Source organism: Sturnira hondurensis, unplaced genomic scaffold (genome assembly GCF_014824575.4).
Source record: "Sturnira hondurensis isolate 20B ecotype Veracruz unplaced genomic scaffold, ASM1482457v3 Scaffold0021765, whole genome shotgun sequence".
NCBI lineage: Eukaryota > Metazoa > Chordata > Mammalia > Chiroptera > Phyllostomidae > Sturnira > Sturnira hondurensis.
Genome location: NW_028094396.1, coordinates 266,004 through 286,634, shown reverse-complemented (window position 1 = coordinate 286,634; position 20,631 = coordinate 266,004). Strand labels below are relative to the sequence as shown.

Here is a 20,631-nt window from a genome sequence, read left to right as displayed (position 1 = left end):
ATTTTATTATTATACTCCATAACTTACACATACATCTCTTCCCTCACACACAGTAAACACTATAATATATCTATGAATGTACATATAATAATAATAATTATTATTATTAATATTATTAAGCAGACTTCAGGAGGCAGACAAACAAGTGCTGAGTGCCTGGGTGCTACAGAGTCATGGCTAGATGAGTTCTTCACAACACACCTGTGAGATGGACATTCTTTTCCCAAATTAAAAGAATGTTGAGTAACATGCCCAAGGTCTCACCCTGTGCCAAATAAATTCTATTTGGCCCTCCAAATCCATTCTCCATCTTCTCCCCTCTACCTGATGCCCTGGGAGGCTGACCCTCATGGACCCAGTCACCTGGATTCAGTTGCATTCAGTCAATGACAGACAGTGAAAGGAGGTCAGAGAATGGGACAGTGAAATGAGAGTGTCAGGTTCCCTTGTCCCCATAGAATCACCATGAGTAGCTGTACCTCTTTACCAAAGGCCACAGCACCTGTCAGCTCTTTCTCTGGATTCTAGGCACTGCTCCTCACATTGTTCCATCAGGCCCAGAAGTAGTACTGTCTCCCCTCTCTGCTGTTTCCAGACTTGGGATAACTCAGTAACTCAAACTTTGTTGATTTCCCCGTTCCCTGCCTGGATCACTGTTGACTGCCCCTCCGTTAAACTCTTCCGAGATTAGTCAGGTTGAATGGCCATGTGTCTCCTGATTAAGAAGGGCTGGAACTGTGGTCTGAACCCCCATGTTTTCAGTCCGTCTCAACACGCCCCTTTTCCCTTCACTGTGAGGGTGTGCACAGCTCCAAGGAAAAGGATCACTAACAACAGTAGTTCCTGTTGTGATTTATGTTCCTGAACAGCAAAGTACAACACTATTTTCTCTTTCGGGCTTGTATTCCGCACAGCTAACAATAGGGACATTTAACTGATATTGCTCAGAAATTTGTATAGAATGTGAGAACTATAATAGAAATCATAAACCCTCTGTACACAAGCAGTAAAATAAATTAAAAACAGATATTAAAAGGTGTAAGTTTTAGGCCAATATTCTCATTGGTCCTGTTCTCTGAACTTCCCATCACTGTTTCCTTTATCCTCCTTCAATTGATGGTCCCAGAGCAAAGGTCAGGACAGCAGCAACACATCTCAACAGGTCCTTATAACAACACAACACATTCAGTGATGACAAGCTGGATAGCCTGGGCTCTTTCATGCTGAACACAGTGGAAGAACCCTTATAATGTTTACCCCCTCACCCGTTAACTGTCTTTCTGGCTCTCTCTGCTTATTTATATTTTTCTGGTGAGGCTGCACAAAGATAGTGCTGGTTCGAACCCCAGTTTATCTCTGGCTAAAATCAGTAGAAAAAGTAAATGCTACTAAATAACTAACGGTGAATATTGGCACCTTGGTTTGATTGGCTTTGTGGGATATCCCATCTTAGTTTCTCGTCATCTTCCCTCACCAACATGACACCTGCATGCCCTGCTGGAACACTTGGTATCTCAGCCAGGCTGCTACGAGCAGTGGTAAGTGGCAGATACACCAAGGACCTAGCGGTTGGTGCCCTTAGAAGCAGCAGAAAGATGGGCATGACAAAGCAAGATAACAAAGGATGACGAAAAGGAGGAATTCAATGCAATAAAACTAACCCAGAATTTCTTTACTAGATACTTAAAAATTTATCTCTCAATCGTATGGCCAACTCCCAATAATCACTGTGGGCAGATTATCCACACTGTGAGCTGCGCCTGGCCAACTGTTTACCCTTCGGCTAGATTTTCCATCCTGCCTCTTAATTTCTAGGGACATTCATCAGCTGCTGTATCTGAATATTTTCTTTCCACTCCTTTCAGGTACAAGTAACTGCAAGCAGATAGCAGGCCAGAAACACAAAAAAGCTAGATAAGTGTAGGACTGATGACAGAAAAGATAACATGAAAACTCACCGAGATCCCTATCCAGGCCCCCGCTCATCATAGGCATTTGATAAATATTTGTTGAATTCGAGTGAAGAGTTGTTAGAAAGTTGAATTAGAAGAGTTTTAAGGCATCTTCCTACCCTGGTACTGTATAATTCCTCAACACAAAATGACAGAAAGTTTGAACAGGATCCGGGAGGTATATGCTCAAATTTATCATGAACAAGAGAGGGAAGTTGAAAAGGACTCGACTCAGGCTGAGATGGCACACAAAGGAATAACTAAGATGACCAAACTGTCATATCTAGGATGATGCTCCCTCCCACGAGATGCTCCCAAATCCCCACCCAGAGTCCAAGGGAACTAGACAGCCGTTTTCTTAGGATTTAAGACATAGACAAAATCTGAAGTGAAATTCCAGGCCTTAACTTATTTACAGCCTGAGAAAGGGAGTATGTGTTAGTGGGGTAGTAATATTCTGTTTCCAGGTCCTAGATTTTATGATGGTTTTTTTTCCCACTGTTACACACAATGCAGAGCAGGAAAACTTCTTGGAAATGATCTAATCCAACCTCCAGCCCAGTGGAGGAATTCTCCTTACAGCATTCCTAACAGAAAGTCATCCGGTCTCAAGTGATAGCAAGCTACCTGTCTCCAGAGGCAGCAGCATTACTGCTGGACAGCTCCCACGTGGGCAGGTTCTCTCCTCACTTCAGAGCCCTGATCTTTGACTTCTACCCCCTGACGCAACAGGGACCATGCCTCTTCCCTGCTCTTTGGGGCACCTCTCCTCCCTCTCCCATTTTTCACTCCTCCCAGAAAACTTCCTTCAATCCTTCAACTGCAGAGCTCAGTGCTGCAGAATTGAATGCAGTGGTCCAGACATGGCCTGGCTTTCACAGAGGATAGTGACCTATTTTTTCCTATTTATTTTTAAATTATCACCACCATCTTTTAAATCATCTATTCTAGAATGGTGCCCCCAAATGGCCACCAAAACAACTGGTTCCTTAGAGTTCCAGATCCTCTTTCATGACTTATTAGTCCTTATTTGCTTGTCTTCTCTACTGGCTGGTTCATCTCCTATGCTATCAGAACGGTCATATATTATACTGCCCTTTATAATCATTCATCTGGCACTGGGTAGAAAAATACCCTGGTTTTCCCTAATTTTTTCAAAATACCTCTTCCTTCTCACCATGAATCCTCAATCTGCCTGGCATATACAGGCTCCGAATTAAAGAATGACTAAATGAAAGTCAAATGTTGCCTACTGATGACTACACCAGTCTGTAGTCATCATAGGGGCCTGTTTTCTTAGTCTTCTGGGCCATGACCCAGTGTAGAGCATTTCTCCCCAGAAGCATCATCTACCCAATCTAGCCATTCGTTTGCATAGTTTCCTTTCTTTCCTAAAGCTATGGCTAAGAAGAAAAGTTGCAAACACTTTCTGACTCACTCAGTTCTTCAGTTTCCCTCCCCATACTTCACTGTCTTTACAACAGTTCTGTTCCAGGTTCTGTTCCCAACAGTTGCCACGTGTGAAGCCAGCAGAATTAGGAAGTCATGAGTTGGGCACAACTAGTTGGTGGGCTCCAGAGCTCACACTCCTGGTGAACACAAGCCCCTGCAGGAGGGAGGCAGCAAGCATCTCAGAACAATTCTTCCCACCAAAAGTGGCAACAGGACTCTTGTCTCCCACCTGCCAGAACCTGTGAAGAACCTTCTCTGTTCCCAGGAGCACAAGAACCTTGTGACTACCCTCTGAGAAGCAGAGAGCCTCCATCTAGTATATTACTTCAGTGAGAATGTGCTGTTTCTCCTTTTTCATGACCTTCCTCTCAGTCCCTCTTGGGTTTCATTCCCTTTACCCAACACAAGTCTTTTCCTAATCTTTAATTTCTTCCAATCTGCTTTATTCCACCTCTGCTTAACAAGTCAGAATAAAGAAAAGTGTTCTTCCAACTCTTTCACCTTCCATTCTAAAGAAAAGATGAGCATGCATTAGCTGCATAGATGTGATAAACATACTAGAAAGAAAAAAATGTACCCTTCGGATCCCCAGGAATCCCAATTTCTTCTGGCTCTAAAAGAGCTGAGAGTCCATTATGGGTCCCCATGAAAACTTTCCTTGTAAATTGATTTAGAAAATGCCTGTTTTTATGCCTGTTAGTGTACTAGGGAAAGAAGCTTTTAAAACTGCTTAGTCCCTAGATGGCTAAATTGCTCAATTATCTAGATCAATCATGGGTTATTTAGTCCATCTAGTCTGTCTCCTTATGCCCAAGACAGATAGGAACATTTCTTCTGAAATGTTTCCTTTCTTTCCTGTACAAAAAAATCTTGCATTCTCTTTTTCAGTTCAAAAAGCCTTACTTACAAAGTTTAGAAGTTCTTCTTTGAATATTATCCCAATTCCTTTTGTTGGAGCTTAAAACCCTTGGTCTTTTTTCTAGTCCCCAGTGGTAATCATAAACAAAAAATATAGATATTACTCGATATCTATTTGTTCACAGCCTTCTGTTTGGAGCTCTTCAAGGCTCCTCACTCTATTTAACATCCTTCCAAGCATTTGATGACTGCTCTTTTTTTTTAAAGATTTTATTTATTTATTTTTTAAGATTTTATTTATTTATCTTTAGAGGGGAAGGGAAGGAGAAAGGGAGAGAAACATCAATGTATGGTTGCCTCTCATGTGTCACCTGCTGGGAACTGGCCTGCAACCCTGATGACGGCTCTTAAATCCCCTTTACACCAGCCCACCACCATCCTCCAACCCCTATACATCTGTCTCCCCTGTAACTTTCAAATGTAGTGCTTGCCTCACCTGACCCTGGCTTCGAGAATTACCCAGGTTTTCCAGCAAAGAGAGTCCTGAATATATAGCTGCTCTCCATAATTTACTAGTACTCCTATAAAATGCACAGACATGAAGATGAAGATTCTGAAAGCCCCAGGCACTACTTTTTATTTGCCGCAACAAACACTTGCCAGGCCCCAGCCCAAGAGACAGAAAACAGAGCTCTCACCTGTACCAGGATGGGGAGAGCCCTGGGGCATCAGTCAAGGGAGTTGAGTTCTGAGGCAAACTCTGCCACTGCTACCTGATAAGCAACTCTCTTCCCACACTGACCCTGTTTCCTAAGCTGACCAACACGCATTCGCCTAGATCACTTTGCAGCGCTCTCACGTTCTATGATTCTCGGATTAGGCAAAGACTTCTTCTTTCCCTCCTTAAAAAGTTTATATACATATTTCCTGTCCTTGGTGTGTCTGCCTCCATCAAACTCTATGGCCAGCATCATGTAGAAACACTCAGAAACCAGGGTTTCTCAACCTTTTTACTTTATTAGCATCATCTCTTACCCACAAAACACTTTTCTATAATTTTTCCTCAATCATCCACCCACTGAAATTTTAATACTACAAATATCCTATATTTCTGTTTATATACTATAGTATACTGTTTATATACTATATATCTGCTTATATACCATATGTAGAGCTGTGATTAATGCATAAAAGAGCAAGTTTTTGTTTTGTTTTGTTTTGTTTTGTTTTGCTGCCCCAAGAACCAGTTTCCATGCCCTTTGCTGGCACTGTTATCTCTGTTGAACATAACCTAGACTGAGCTGCAGGTTGCCTCTTGAGTGATAAAAGTAGTGTTATTTGACCCAAACTCCACAAGATACAAACATACTCACAAGCCACAGGCTTGTGTAAAATAATGCATTACACAAGCCAGGGTGTAATCAGTCAGAGTTCGCATTTCCCCAAAGTGAAGAGCAGCTTCCCAGTTCTCCTCCCCAGGCCACACTCATCGGTTCTGGGCTCTGTCCCTCTCAGCCTGGGACCTTCACCTCTGCCCACAGTTCCCACTTCTAGCTCCAACTCTATTCATATGAATCCCAGAAGTAACAATGGGAATGATGGAAATGATGGGAATGAGGCAAACAATGGCTGATCATATTCCAGGAATAATCAGAATCCACTACAAGGGCAGAAACAATCCACTACAAGCCAGAAACACCCTGGCTTCTGGCATCAATGGAGACTCTTAACCCTCCTGCATCAGCCCAGATCCCCTCCCCCATTCCCTGCAGGACACGCCCCTTAACCTTACCTTGGCACACTGGCCAAATAGGTCACGAGTTTCCGCAGATCTTCCTGTCTTATTCTGTCATGATTGCTACGAGCAGGGAAGGTCAGGATGGGTCCACCTCGTTTATCACGGCCCCCTGCAGGGAGGAAGAGAAGTGAGTATAAGAAAACCAGTCAGAAAGTGTACTGCAGAAGAAAAAGAACTCCATCTAAGTACTGGGTGAAACAGGCAGGAATACGCTGCCCAGAGAAATCTGGTCACTGCTTAAGACAGGGACAGGGGGTTTGGATGCAGATAACATAGGCGACTTTGGGCAAATCTTTTGACTTCTCTGATGCCTCATCTGCAAAATGCAAAAAAAAAATGATCACATTACTGGGTTGCTGCAAAGATGTATGATGACATGTGGGGAAGCACTTTGAAAAGCAAAGCTCTTTACAAATGTAAAATGATAATGAAGGTAGTATTCTTTTTTTTAAATCTTCACCCAAAGATATGTTTATTGACTTTAGAGAGAGAGGAAGGGAGAAAGAGACAGAGAAACATCGATGTCAAAAAGAAACATCAGTCAGTTGCCTCCTGTATATGCCCCAACCGGGAATTGAACCCACAACATTTTGGCATGTGAAACAACACTCCAACCAATGGACCCACCCAGCCAGGGCTGATACAACTATTCTTAGTGAGAAAACAAGCCATTGTAAGTGCTATGGTCTTTGTAAATTTAACCTCCAATTCATTTCTCTTTGTGGGGCTCTGTGACATGGGAGTACTCAGGATTAACTGACTACCATGGTGAGAGTCCTTAAGGGCATCCTTGCTGGGAGGGTCTTACATTCATAGAAAAGACATTAAGTGTTTTATTTTTTAATTATATGTTATAATCGATTATACTGTTGCAGTTGTCCCAACTGTTTCAACCCTTTGCCTCTCTCCACCCTGCATTCCCCCTCTGTCAGGCAATCCCCACACCATTGTCCATGTCCATGAGTCATGTGTGTATGTTCTTTTGTTACTGTTTCCTATGCTGTGCTTTACATCCCCATGACTATTCTGTAACTACCAATTTGTACTTCCTAATCCCCTCACCTTTTGCCCATCCTCCTGACCTCCCTCCCATCTGGCAACCATCAAAACATTCTCTGTATCTATGATTCTGTTTCTGTTCTGCTTATTTTTTTTAGATTCAATTGTTGATAGATATGTATTTATTGCCATTTTACTGTTCATGTTTTTTATCTTCCTTTTCTTCTTCTTCTTCTTCTTCTTCTTCTTAAAGACCTTTTAATATTTCACATAATACTGGTGTGGTCATGATGAACGCCTTTATCTCTTTCTTGTCTGGAAAGTTCTTTATCTGTCTTTCAATTCTAAATGGTAGCTTTGCAGGGTAATCTTGGTTGTAGGTCCTTGCTTTTTTGTAACTTGGAATATTTCTTGCTAATCCCTTCTAGCCTGCAAAGTTTCTTCTGAGAAATCAGCTGACGGTCTTATGGGGGATCCCTTGTAGGTAACTAACTGCTTTTTCTTGTTTTTAAGAGTCTCTCTTTTCCTTTAACCTTTGACATTTTAAGTGTGATGTGTCTTGGTGTGGGCCTCTTTGGGTTCATCTTGTCTGGGACTCTCTGTGCTTCCTGAACTTGTATGTCTATTGCCTTCACCAAGTTAAGGAAGTTTTTTGTCATTATTTTTTCAGATAAGTTTCCAACTTCTTGCTCTCTCCCTTCTCTTTCCAGTAACCCCATGGTATGACTGTTAGTATGCTTAAAGTTGTCCCAGAGGGTCTATACAGTATCCCCATTTTTTAAATTCTTTTTTCTTCTTGCTGTTCTGATTGGTTGTTTGGGGTTTTTTTTGTTTTGTTTTGTTTTTGTTTTTTTGTTTGCTTATATTCCAAATCACTGATTTGATTCCCTGAAATTTTTTCTTTGTTTTAATTAGTGTATCCTTCTTTTCTGACTGGATCTTTTTTACGCTGTTGAGGTTCTCACTAAGTTCCTAGAACATCCTTATAACCAGTGTTTTGAATTCAGCATCTAGTAGCTTGTTTGTCTCCATTTTGTTTACTTCTTTTTCTGGAATTTTTATTTGTTCTTTCATTTGGGCCATGTTTCTTTGTCTCCTCATTGTATTACACAGAGTTGCTACATCTCACAGGCTTGGTAGAGTGGACTAATGTAGTAGGTGTCTTGTAGGGTCCAGTGGCACAGCTTCCCCTACTCCCCAAGCTGGGTACTTGAGGTATGCTCACCACGTGGACTTTGTCCACCCTTCTGTTATAGTTGATCCTTTATTGCTGTTGGCATGTCCAAGGTAAGCCACCACTTGTGTTCTGTCTAGGGTCACACAGTATAAACTACAAAGTGATCTGCAGATGGTTGCTACTTATGCTGGGCTTGCATGTGCCCAGGCGAGGCCAAGCTGTGAACCGAAGCCAGCTGCTGCTAGTGTCAGGCCTGGGGAAACTTAGCAAGAGGTACAGGCTTGCTGAAGCCAGATGTTGCTTGTTTGAGAGAATTTAAGAAAATCTAAAGCATGGACCAAGACAAGACATTCATATGGAAAAGTCACTGGAAATAGCATGAGTGGGCCCAAAAGGTGGATGGGGCTGGGTCTTAGAGAATCACCAGTGTGGGGCAAACAGTGTGACCCAGGATGATGGTATCTCAGATATGGCACCCACCTGTCAGCTCTGTGGCTCTGTTGGGGAAGAGCTCAGAAAAGGAACAGTGGCCTCTGCCAGCATGTCTCTCTGGGGGAAAGCTGCCCCCCAGCTCTCATCCTGATGCTATACAATTCAGTTCCTCCCTGTATGTCTCTGGTGCCTTTCAATCTGCTGCCCCCACACTGGAGCTCAGAGGGAGTGAATCTGAGTAAGTTTATGCATGGCCCGTTAAGAGTAATTTTCAGGGAGTCCAGCAGCTTCTGTCTTCCACAGCCTCGATCCCTGCTGAGTTTTACAGCCAGAAGTTATGGCAACTTCTCTTTCTGGCACTGGAACTCTGGGCGAGGGATCTGGTATGGGGCTAGGACCCCTTATTCCCAGGATATCCCTCCCGATTTTTATCTGCCTTACATGGGTGTGGGACCATCCCTTGCCACATTTCTGCACTTCCTTCCAGTTTTGATGTGGTTTCTTCTTTAATTCTGTAGTTGTAAGACTTTCATTCAGCTTGATTTCTGACAGTCGTGAATAATGGTTGTTCTATAGTTTAGTTGTAATTTTGATTTTGATGTGGTTGTGAAAGGAGGCCAGCTTTTTTTACCTGTGCCACCATCTTGACTGGAAGTACTGAGTCTGTAGTTTAATGCAGGGGTCCCCAACCCCCAGGCCATGAGGGTAAAACAACAAAAACCACACTGGCCCATGACCTGTTAGGAACTAGGCCACATAGCAGGAGGCAAGTGAGTTTCATATGTATTTATATCTGCTCCCCATCACTGGCATTACCACCTGAGTTCCACCTTCTGACCTACCCTGCTCCCTTGCCCTCCTCATCCATGGAAAATCGTCTTCCATGAAACTGGTTCCTGGTGTCAGAAAGATTGGGGACTGCTGGCTTAACATGTGAGTTGCTAGGGTTGGCCCTCAAAGGCTCCCATTTAGTAGATCTTGGTTAGAGCCTAGGAGTCAGCACTCCAAGTAGTCTGCAGATCAAAGTTTGAGAAATACCAACTGCCAAAATAATGGAGGACAACTCTCCAAAGGCTGGAAGAAATAAAAGAGGGCGTTCATCCTTCCTTGCCCTAGGCCTTCAGAAACCTACCTCCAGTTGGTGCCACTGCACACTGTTTTCTACACAGCCAAGGATCCACCCCCACCTGCCTGCCTGAGATGTGACCTGTATTACAGCTCTTGCTGGAGGAGCACATGAATCTTTATCAGCAATAAGGACACTCAAGGTCTTAATCACTACAAAAGCATTGTACACACTATGATTACAAATGTTTTCTAAATATCACATTTTAGAAAGCTGGAAAGAGTACACTAAAATGATGAGCATTGCTGTTATTAGAAGTGTGGGGTTTAACACAACTGCTTTTCCTTTCCTCTCCCTCCCAAACTTCTTATTCATGAATGGGTGCTATGATTAGGAAGCAGGGCCAAGTTTCTCAGGAGGATGAGATGGGGATGAAGCTGAGGTACAGTAGCCATGATCTTACAGGCACTGACTGTGACACAGAGAAAACCCATGTTGTCATCACAGACTCCCCATATCCCACAGGCTCCCTGGGCAGCCATCTCACACCCTCCAGAGTGGGGACCACAAGGAAATCTGATGCAAGAGGGAGGGAAGGGGGACATTGTCATCCTCAATGCTAGAAAAGAAGCTTAAAGCTTAGCCCTTGGAAAAAGGATCTCATCCAAGGAAAGGTAGATAGAGCCTCCAAGAAACCTCACCCAGGTGTGAGTTCGTGAATAATGTTTCCGTGTAATTGTAGGGTCTTGAAGTCACACAGACAGAAGGGAGGCTCAACAAATAAAACCAAATGCATTCCAGAATACTCCTTGAAGAGGAAATAAGGAGGCCACAAGGAGAAAAGGAGCAAACAAGATGAGGGATCCTGAGAGACTTGCTCTGATAAAAAAAAAAATGTTTCGGCACTACCTCACTCCCCCACCTGCCCCCCAGCCCCACACCAGGGCAGACTTGTGTAGATATACCACAGAGTTAATCCAGGCCCCTGGCTCCAGACTTTCCATACCACTTTGAATGAAGAACCATTCTCAACTCAATGCCTTGGAAATTGTCCCCATCTCCCAACTGCCTTCCACTTATAGAAAAGGAAGTGGAAGGATTGAATGACAGGCTTCCTGAGGGCTGGGAGGTTCTCCCATACTCTTGTCCTTTCCCTCCAGCCTCACCTCACCTTAAGGATTTTCACGCAGGCGCTTTTAACCACAGCTGTCACCTTTCTTGGTGACTTTCCACGGACACTTTAAGAGTAGAGCCGTGGGATCAAGGGGAGCCAAGGCTCATCTGATTGTCAAAGGCTAACTAAAGAGTTTGGAGAGCTGTTGACAGTGTCCTTCCTGAGCCAGAGCCAGTTCTGTCCTTGACGACAGGAGTTGTACAAAATCATGGCTGGGGAAGGCAGCAGATGGCAGGGGATGGGGAGTGAGGGGAGAAAGCCTGAGGCAGTCCTATCCTCTCCCTTCAGGAAATATGGATAAGGAGTCAAGAGCGGGCACTGGGATTAGGCCCAATATTTTTCATGAAGGAGAAGACCTTATAATATTACAGATAGAAGGGAAGGAACAAGCATAGAGGAAGAGAATCATTATGCTGGAAAGAGGCGGGAAAGGGATGGAGTAAGGCCTCAGGGAAGGTACAAGGAGAGGGGTCCTGCTACTTTCTCCGTGGTAGTCGAATAGAACTCAGTGAAGGAGGGGAAACAGACACGGAAAATTACAAAGAGAAGGGAAGTCAGCCTGCATGGCAAACAGAGCTCTTTAGATGAAATATGAAATGAGGTCAACTGTCAAGTGCCAGAGTAGACTTGAGGTGCTGGAAGAGAGGTGGAGTGGGCCACCATTAGTGAGTGTCCCAGAGAATGAAGAACAGGACTGTGTATGACCTGGGCTTAAGGGAAGGCAGCAGGATATTGGGGCACAGTGAGGGCTCTGTTGAAAGTTCTGGCTGTGGTGTCCACGCCATGCACTAACTTGAGAAAAGGCAGAACAGAGCTAATAATGCCTGGAGTAAGCAGAGCAGACCCACTGAAGGAAGGAAATATCCTGTTGGATTATGAGTTCCCAGAAAAGTAGGAAGGCGTATGTTTTGTTCATCTGATATCCATATTCTCCCAACTGATAGGGGATTATCAGAAAGGATCAAAGGTGAAACCCTAAGGCCACAGACAGACATACCAAAGGTCAAGTTCTTGGATGTGCATGGCTATGGTAGGGAGGTGGAGGACTTTGCTGTCAACAAGGCTGAGAAGAGCCCCGCTGCTATAGCTCAGGGGACTGAGTGCGGGCCTGTGAACAAAAGGGTCGCCAGTTTGATTCCCAGTGGGAGCATATGCCTGGGTTGCAGGCCAGGTCCCCTGTGGTGGGTGAGAGAGGCAACCACACATTGATGATTCTCTCTCTCTCCCTCCCTTCCCCTCTTTCTAAAAATAAATAAATAAAATCTTTTTTAAAAAAGAAAGAGGGTGAGAAGACACAAAGCTATAGAATTTGATCAATAACTGATATGGGTGCTGAAGTTACAGAGGGGGATAAGCAGAGATGAACAATGAGAACCCCCCGCTAACGTCAATGGGCATTATGGAAGTGGGTCCCAGAGAGTGGGAGACAAAAGTGGGTGAGTTGTAAAAAGGTGATAGAAACAGTGGCAGGATCTTTACGAGCACCATTCCCTTGCTCATCAAATGCCTGCTGTTTGTGCACTCATGCAAGGCTTTGGTGATAGAAGCTATAGGATAGGGATGTAGAAAATAAAGAGGGAGGGGATGGCCTGATGTTCTACAAATGACACTGATCCTCTTCCATAGAAGCGGGGCAAGTTGGGGCTGTGATAGGGACAAAAGCAGGGAAAGTTAAGGCTTCCCTGATTGTGGCAGAGAATGGCTCTTATACATTTCAGTGGGAGTCAGGCTCCAGGTAGGGCGAGCAGATTAGGGTAGTTTGGGGGGAGACAAGGAAAATACATCTGAAGGATCACACCAAAGTTCAGTCCATGTAACTTTAGTTCAGCAAGATTTTAATGGATAAGATAATATTTTTAAGGGGATGAGGTTATTCTGTAGTTTGGGAAATGTTCTCATGTGTTTGATGGATACACAATTTAAGGAACACGCAGATCTCCACGAGGGGGCCTATAATATGCACTATTTCCCGAGCTTATCTGAGAGTAAAACCCCTTTTCCTGTTTGTTTGTTTTTTTAATTCTCACCTGAGGACATTTTTTTCATTGCTTTTTAGAGAGAAAAGGGAGGGAGAGAGAAACGTCAGTGGGGGAGGGAAACATCCATTGGTTTCCTCCCATATATATGCTCGCAGACTGGGGATCATAGGCTCCAGGACCAGGGATCAAATCTACAAACTAGGTGTGTGTCCTGATGAGGAAACAAACACACAGCCCTTTGACCCTGGGGCAACAGTTCAACCAACTGAGTCCCACTGGCCAAGGCTCCTTTTTCTTTCTTTTTTTAAAATGAAATCTTTATTTTTTTTCCATTACCATTTAGTCCCCTTATACTCCCATCCCCAGCGATCACCGCACTGTTGTCCATGTCCTTTTCTTTTTTGAGGATCATCTCATGGGACTGTTGTTCCACGGAACACACATGGAGAGACACAGGTCTAGAGTACAGAAGACTGTGCCACAGCAGCATGGAGTTTCCCTGGGAACAATGTCCTTGTTGCTATTATCTCCCACAACAATGTTGGTGGGAGATAAGGTGGCAGAAAGGGACGTCAGGAGGTGGCCAAAAGGGGGGTGTGAGTACACATGAAGATAACAGTGGTGCAATGGGCCCTGCACAAGAAGGTTGTACAAAAGAGACAATGGGTACTGTGAGTGGGAGACGTAATACACAAAGGAAGCCAGAGAGAAGGCAAAGGGGAAGGTTGTGAATGACAGAGCAGGACGGGGCCTGGTTGGAACGACAAAGGCTCCATGTGACACAGTCACAGATCCCATCACACAGGCACGCACACGCCCACATGCAGAAGCAGCTGGGTTGCACTGGATTATACCAAACACGCGTTCCCATGGCAGCGCAGCATTCCTGTACCCTGGACACACCAGGGGCACCAGCACAGGAGGTGGGCACAACCAACAGTTTTTTTCTCTGCTCACCACCTTCCTGCAGTGCTTTTTTTCTCAGAAAGGAATGCAACCGCTACACTGCGTCATTTAATTCCAGGTTTCTTTATTTTGCCTTGTTTTTGTATTTTGTCTTCTAAAAGCTCAGGATACAAGGAGCTTTTTTTGGTTTGTTTTTTGTTTTTGTTTTTTAAATGCAGGCAGTCATCTCACTGGTGCCCTCAGCATCCTTCCCAGGCACAGAAAGACAATGTTCCCTAAGCCCACGCAAAGATGAATAAGACTTACCCCAGGCTGCTTGACCAACATGGGTACACGGTCACGAGCTGCACACTCCCAACCCCCTTGGCCCTGCCCTGGGAAGTATCTACGTGTTTCATGCCGGACTAAAAGCCTTCCTGGCTCCTTGCTTCTGGGTGCTCCATTAGGACCACTCCCTACAGTTGGGAAGCTCTTCTCTAGGGTTGGCCGGGCCCTGCCCCAGTGGTCTGACTAAGTTCACCTGGGAAAAAATTAATCATGAACAATCAAGCAATCACCACCATGTCAAAGTGTACCATATGTGCATTCTCATACCCCAAAAGATGTGAAACACGATGACGCTCAAAGACTATGTATTAAAGCCAGGAGGACCTCCTGGAGCAGGTAAAGTGGGAGCTGACTTGGAAAGTAAAAGAGAGGCTCAGACTGAAAGAAGGCATGGGGAAGGCACTGCAGGTCGAGGAAGTGCTGGGCGTGACAGAATGGGAGGATTAATTAGCAGGACATCCAGGGACCTCCGGTTAAATAGACTCAGAGCCATTCAGAAGAGAAAAAGATCCAAGCAGGCTCCCCAGAGGGCTGTGGGCCGTGTCCTGGGAGCCCAGATTATGGGCAGCAGCAGAAGTTAGTCAGAAGCCCAGTGCTGCCCAGTGGCCCCCAGACTTCTACTCAAGATATTCTCTCATGCTCAGCAAGCACTCAGATCCAAGTTCACAAAGGCTTTGGAGGCTATCTTACATTCGCCTCCACTCACACTAAAATCGCTGCCACGTGATCCCGCCAAGGGATGATCAGTCTGTGCTTCAGCGTCTTCAGTGACAGGGGCTCACTACCTGACAGACACACACACACCTAACACTAAAGGGAATGGGAAGCTTCCAGGTCAATTTCCTCTAACAGCAGCAACAACAGTAAAGTACACGTATTATTATTATTATTATTACTGCTACTAATCACAGTGCTATGGAATGCACATAGTACCTTACAGAGCTTACGAACTCCCATCTCATACTCTGCCCTCACCTCCTATCCCAACAGTCTGCATCACTGGACTTGCTTCTTCCCTCTGGTCAGGTGGGAGATACCTATTTGCATGGTTTCTCCTCCCTCCCTCCCTTCTCTCCATTTTGGCAGTTGCCCATCAGCCAGGCCAGCACTGCCTGTGGAGTAACCCCCTGCACTGTGGGACCGTACTGACTCTTTCCCTGTAAGTCCACTGCCATTCCTTATAGATGACCAGGCTCTTCCAGATATGGAAACTCATTCCATGAAGCTTAAGCACTTGGGCATGTTTCTTTAAATGCAATCCTTGGCTATTCACAATGCCACTTCCCCAGCCCCTGCCAGAGATTCTGACCCAGGAGGCCTGAATGAAGCCCTAGAACCGGCACCTGGAGTGATGCTGCTGTACCTTATAGTTTGGCTTCAATTACATCAGCACTTATCAAGCTCGTTCTTAAAGGACCATTGCGTAAATATTTTAGGCTAGGGGCCATCTATCTCTGCTGGAACCATACAACTCTATTGTTGTAGTGACAAAGAAACCATTGAAAACACTTGTAGTAGACTGAACGATGTAGTAGACCAAACATACCTGATCCCTGGAACCTGTAAATGTTACCTTATTTGGAAAAAGAATATTTGCAAATATAATTAAGAATCTTCTGGTGGAAAGATTATCCTGGATTATCAGAGGGGCCCTAAAGGCAGTCACAGGTATCTTTACTGTGAGGCAGAGAGAGATATGACAGACAGAATTGCAGAAGGCAATGTGTCCATGGAGGCAGAGATGGGAGCAATGCAGCCACAGGCTAGGGAAGGCTGACAGCCACCAGAACTGGAAAAGGCAAGAAACAAATTTTCCCCTAGAGCTTTGGAGTTAGCACAGCCCTGCTGATACATTGACTTCAGCCCAGTAAACTTATTTTGGACTTCTCACTTCTGTAACTGTGAGAGGATAAATACCCGTTGTTGTAAGCCAACATGTCCGGGCAACTTGTTACAGTGGCAGTAGGAGACTAATACACACCTAAACGCATTCACATGGTTGTATTCTAATCAAACTTTATTTACTAAAAGCAGGTGGTTGATCTGTAGTGAAATACAGGCTACCGTTTGCTGACCCCTGAATTACACTTTAAAAGGTCCAGGTGCACCAATATGGGCTCGTGAGAGAACTCAGAAACAAATATTTGGAAGTCATTATTCAGAAGAATAAATAGATAGAAACACCCACTTGAGTTCCCTTTGAGAGGAAGGAGAGAAAAGAAGGAGCCAGAAAAAAATTTTAACATTCCGTCTATGACCCACTCTGAGATGAACCCAAATAAAACCTGAGAATTGTGAAGTGGACAGACTTCTCCAGCTGGAGCATCTCTCAGAGGGGCTTGGGAGGGCGGGCAGGATGAGGTATATGTGTGTGTGGGGGTGTGAGGTGTGTGTGTGAGGGGTATGAGGTGTGTGTGTGTGTGTGGAGTGAGGTGTGTGTGAGGGGTGTGAGATGTGTGTGAGGGGTGTGAGGTGTGTGGGGAGGTGTGAGGTGTGTGTGTGAGGGGTATGAGGTGTGTGTGGGGGGTGAGGTGTGTGTGAGGTGTGGGGGTGTGAGGTATGTGTGTGAGGGGNTATGAGGTGTGTGTGTGAGGGGTATGAGGTGTGTGTGGGGGGTGAGGTGTGTGTGTGGGGGGTGAGGGATGTGTGAGGGGTGTGAGGTGTGTGGTGGGGTGTGAGGTGTATATGGGAGGGTGTGAGGTGTGTGTGGGGGTGTGAGGTATGTGTGTGAGGGGCGTGAGGTGTGTATGGGGGGGTGAGGTGGGGGGGGTGTGAGGTATGTGTGTGAGGGGTGTGAGGTGTGTGTGGGGGTGTGAGGTGTGTGTGGGGGGGGTACCCACCTGTGGCAGTAAACATTCTCCAGAACCCTCAGCTGAGACCAGAGCTCTCCCTTCCCTTTCTGCCTCCCTCTGTAGAGAGGAAGCAGCTGCTCTGAGTGTGAATTCCACTCCCACTTCTCTCTCACTAACCCACAGAGAAGTGAGTGCCAAAACATGTGCACACACACACACAACGTCTCTGGGTCCATTATGGAGGAAAGTTCCACAGACACTCACCAGAAACGAAGGCCACTTTTTCCTTTAGGATGGGGAGGACATCAGAAGCTTTCAAACCATCATTCCGAAAAGAGCCTGTGAGACAACAAAACAGACAGACTCAGGGTGAAAGAGGCCAGGTGGCTGAATCCCTGGCTCCCACCCTCAGGGCCCCAACCCCATCACATCTCGTTCAGGCCCCACAGCCCAGCCCGATGGAACAGGAGGGGGTCCGCAACAGAAAGAACACCTCCACATGTTGCCAGGCCACAGTGGGGACAAGGAGAAGACAGCCCAAGTCACTCCCTCCATGTATTCAAAGGTCCGTGACCTGGAGGCACTGTTTCTATAGCCCTGTTTCTGTGAACCTGAAGACAGGGGCTTTTTAAAAAGTAATTTTTGTGCTTCTAGTGCTACCACGATATCTGGTACATGGTAAAAACTCAACAAATACCTGCTGAATAGGTTAGTTGATATCAAGATGGACCACAATTCCCTAAATGATTCTATTTGCCTTTCCTGTGTGTGGCAGAGCAAATGTTCATCTTTACTTTATCAATGTAAAAAGGAAACCACAAAAAACCCCCACTGGAAAGAAAAATTGAATGTAGGACCCTTCTTCACTTTCATCTCCCTCCCCTTCAAAGTCTCCACCATCAGTCCACAACAAATAGGAGAAAGGAGACATAAATCTCCTGGGAAGAAAGAGTACTCTTTCTTCAGCAACTTGTCCTCTGCTTACAACTTGCTTCTCTGTTGAAAAGTTCTCTCTGGGATCTAATGAGCTCCTGTTAGGAGGCTAGAGGCAGAGGCATGGGGCCCATACAGAATGGAAGACAACCATGTGCCTGGAGAAACAGCAACCTCAGGAGGCAAAGAACAACCCAGTCAGAGGTGAGATGCATGGGGAGGAGCCAGCATCCACACACCCACAAAACCCCAGGCCAGCCCACTGTGCCCCTATCATTTAACCTGAATACCCCTGTCAGACTCTCCAGGAAAGCCAGCCCACTCTCAGCTCACCACGGGGGAAAGGCACAGATGGACCCTGGAATCACCACAGGGGATATGGCACAGATTGACCCTGGAAGGGAGGCAGCTCTGTGTCAGCTCAGTGAGACAGAACCAGAGATCCCAGACACTCCCTCTATTGCCTTTCAGTACTTGGCTTACTCCCTTACAGTACAAATGTGATCATCTATGGAGGGAGTAACGTGCTGGGCAGGACCATCTCACTCAGGGCTGTCTCAATATCTAAACACTGACTACTTCAAGAGATCCAAAATTGTTGGGAATTTTGACAACAACCCAGGATTAAGATCACTGGCCTAAGGAAGGGAAACGAGGCCGCTGCACACACTCAGCCAAAGAACAGAAGCGATGTGTCCCCAGAATGCTGGTGGTGGCCATGGTCAGACATCATACCCTAACCCCCAAAAATTTCCTAAGTATATCTGACAATTTTTCACTAAATGAGGACAGCGAGCCTTTTTATTCATCAGTTGCTTCTCTTTGCAAGTTGGCCCATCATACCTGATGCTGGAGTAACCCACAGCAAGGCTCACTGTGAGAAAAGCATAGGCAACAGAAGAAGAAAAATCACACCACAAAAAGCAAGTTTTAATTATAAGCATTGTTTTCTACTTTCTCTCCTAAGTTTCTACAGGTCTTTATGCTCTGACTTTACCTTCCAACACAGAAAAGCTTTTAAACCTCACTAGTAGAAATGGGATCAATATAAATTATTATACAAATAACAAATACATATATAGGGTTTCTTTTTACCCTCATGCAATAAATTTCAGTTCCCCTGGTAAACAACAAAAAAAGAGCCCTATAAGACCTTATCAACTAGACAAGGATCATGTTTAATTAATACATGAATTGCTTGTGTAAAATTATGCTTCTGCATCAAAATAGTTTACTTTCATATATGAAATGTCTATCTATATGTCAGTCGTAAAACACTCTTCTGCATCACTGTGTATGCTGTTTATTTCTATGTGATATACATTTTATAAGCTATAGCATTTCTATATGCCATTTGCTTTCATTCTGTATGCTATACAGAAAAAAAATTTAATATGAAAATCTAAACTTCGGCCTTGTCTTCTTTCAGATTATACACAAGTTGAAAAACAGCCAAGGCCCCAACGCATCAGATTTTACCATACAACAAGAACCCATGTAACCCCCTTCTCTCCTAAACTCCTGTCCTCTTTTTCCACTGCTCTTCCTCTCCTCCCCTACTGTGTTAAGTATACAAGAGAGCTCTAATTCCACACAGGACCTTAGGAAGAATTTGAAACTGGCTGTAACAGAAGCCAAAGGTTCCCTGTGTTACTCCCTCCATGATCCCACCCACGGAGAAGGGGAGGGAGCTCTGAATCTCATCCTTCACACCCCCCTCATCATACCCACCATGTCCTTCTTCCCTCCCAGCTCCAGGACCCTAGAGAAGGGAGCAGCTTGTCCACACAGTTGGCAGTCATGGGCTCCAGTAAATGTCCATATCTTGGGATGGGCTGTTCTAAGATTCCTAGGGCTTCCACTTTCCGGGCCAGAGTCCTCCCCCACGCAGTTCACATCACCACTGTGCTATCTGCCAGGTTAGCAGCTATCTGCCCACTCTAAGATGCCCTAAACTGTCCAGATTTACAAGATCCTCAACTGGGCCATAATCATTTCCAACAACAATAACAAGGTTTTTCACATTACAAAAGGAGTTGTTCCAGTATCTCTTTAAATAAAAGCTGCCTTAGTGGTTTGAATTAATTTTTCATTTGCCATAAATTGAAGTACAAATAACTTCAACAATATGAGGTCTGTCCAGAAGGTATCCAGTCATATAATGTGAAAAACAGAGACATTTATTCAAGATACAAGATACAAGAAACATTGTACATAGGATAATGATGTCTCAGTCCTCTTCAAAGTAGGCACCTAGGGACCTCACACAGTTCTCCCAGTTGCCATCAGCCTCCCCATTGTATTTTCTCAAATCTCATCAATGGTCTGAAATTTCTCCCATTGCAAAGGTGATTTTAGTTTTGGGAAAAACCAGAAGTCATAGGGCACCAAATATGGGCTGCAGGGGGGTTGAATCATCTGGGTGATTTGACGTGTTGACAAAAAACTCTGTGTGAGACACGATGCTTAAGTGAGCACGCAGTCGTGATGAAGCTGCCAATCACCAGTTGCCCATAGCTGCTGCCTTCTGAATCATCCAAACAGTTTCCATGGAGGAATGTTCAAGCTTAACACCAAATCTGATGCAGATTCGGTGCTCTTCTTGCTCAGTCATTTTGAATGCAATGGCCACACATTTTGAATACACATGCTCACTCAACATCGTCTACCACCCCCACTGACTGGTACAATGAAGTCATCATTATTCACGCATGTGCATTCCAGTCCATTGTCCTTGGTTGCCAGGTTACATGGAACATGGATGTTGCACAAACTGTTCTCATTAC

General features: G+C 44.9%; 1 protein-coding gene across 7 annotated transcripts in view; it reads right to left on the bottom strand.

Moving 5' to 3' along the window:
* Nucleotides 1-20,631, bottom strand: part of KALRN (kalirin RhoGEF kinase) — a 706,454-nt gene that overhangs the window by 462,700 nt on the left and 223,123 nt on the right. For all 7 annotated transcript variants that reach the window (XM_037033686.1, XM_037033687.1, XM_037033688.1 and 4 more), the window contains exons 2-3: nt 17,177-17,251; nt 6,055-6,169 (exon numbers count right to left, since the gene is read on the bottom strand). In XM_037033686.1, coding sequence (XP_036889581.1) covers nt 6,055-6,169; nt 17,177-17,251 — 190 coding nt within the window. The remainder of the gene's footprint in view (nt 1-6,054; nt 6,170-17,176; nt 17,252-20,631) is intronic.